This window comes from Eimeria mitis, genomic scaffold (genome assembly GCF_000499745.2).
Source record: "Eimeria mitis Houghton genomic scaffold, Emh_scaff3336, whole genome shotgun sequence".
NCBI classification, from domain to species: domain Eukaryota; phylum Apicomplexa; class Conoidasida; order Eucoccidiorida; family Eimeriidae; genus Eimeria; species Eimeria mitis.
In genome coordinates, this window is record NW_013571676.1 from 5,289 (window position 1) to 6,333 (window position 1,045).

General features: G+C 46.4%; 1 protein-coding gene across 1 annotated transcript in view; it reads left to right on the top strand.

Moving 5' to 3' along the window:
* EMH_0065000 (ARF1-directed GTPase-activating protein, putative) overlaps window positions 1-920 on the top strand; it is a gene marked incomplete at both ends in the record, with an annotated part of 3,822 nt that extends 2,902 nt beyond the window's left edge. The window contains 2 exons of the mRNA XM_013498331.1: window positions 260-545; window positions 857-920. Coding sequence (XP_013353785.1) covers window positions 260-545; window positions 857-920 — 350 coding nt within the window. The remainder of the gene's footprint in view (window positions 1-259; window positions 546-856) is intronic.
* Window positions 921-1,045: the final 125 nt, after the last annotated feature.

Genomic DNA, 1,045 nt, shown 5'->3' on the forward strand with positions numbered 1-1,045 from the left:
CACAGCCACCTCCTTGCAAATGTTTGCAGGGTAAGGTGGGGCTGCAGTGGAGAGTCGTAGGCACGTGGTTACTGTCTACTGGATCCGGGGGTACAGGTCATATATATATATATATATATATATATATATATATATATATATATATATATATATATATATATATATATTATAATAACATATATATATATATATATATATATATATATATATATATATATATATATATATATATATATATATATCCACACTTTTTTTGCAGGATCGCCTCACACCTCTGGATGTTCTTCCCAGCCACCGCCGCAGCAACAGACAGCAGGGCGCGGCGGCTTCAGCAGCAGCGGCACTGAAAGCAGCAGCCTTCCTCGGGCAGCAACGAACCCCACCTTCGGCAGCAGCGGGACCACTGGCCTTGGGCAGGGTGCCTCTGGGGGAAGTGGGTATGGGTCCAGCAGCACCCCTAGCCGTGGTGCCTACGGCAGCAATAGCACGCGTTTTTCCGGTGCCAAAAGCATTTCTTCTGCTCAATACTTCAATCAGGAAGAGAGGTATGGATTGTTGCGTACAATGCAGCTTGCATCCCAGCCCGTAGATGTATAACTGCTGGAGCGCACGTACAGCAGGTTTGCTCTGGTTGAGAGTTTTTTTTCTAGAAGACATTATTGTGCCTGCTGTTGCTTAGCCCTGTTCCTGTGTATATGCAGCTCTCCCCCAGTGGCCCCTGTGCCCGTCGACCCGTCGCGGAGGGCCATCGGCTCGGATGAAGTTTTCGGGCGGAGCAACAGTGGCAGAAGGGTGAGAAACTTCGCAGTTCTGCTTGCTTGCATTGTTGCATGCTTCTCAATTTGTACATGTGGAGCGACGTGAACGTTGTTATATACATCATGGATGCCGGGATTGCCTCAGAAGCATGTGACGCATGACATATTCAAAGGCTGTATATTAACATTGGATGCATTCATAACTGTGTTTGAGTTTCACATAACAATAGTTGCCAGCTATTGTTGAGGTGATTGATGCTTCTGAATTGTGCGGTTGCAGGGGTGGG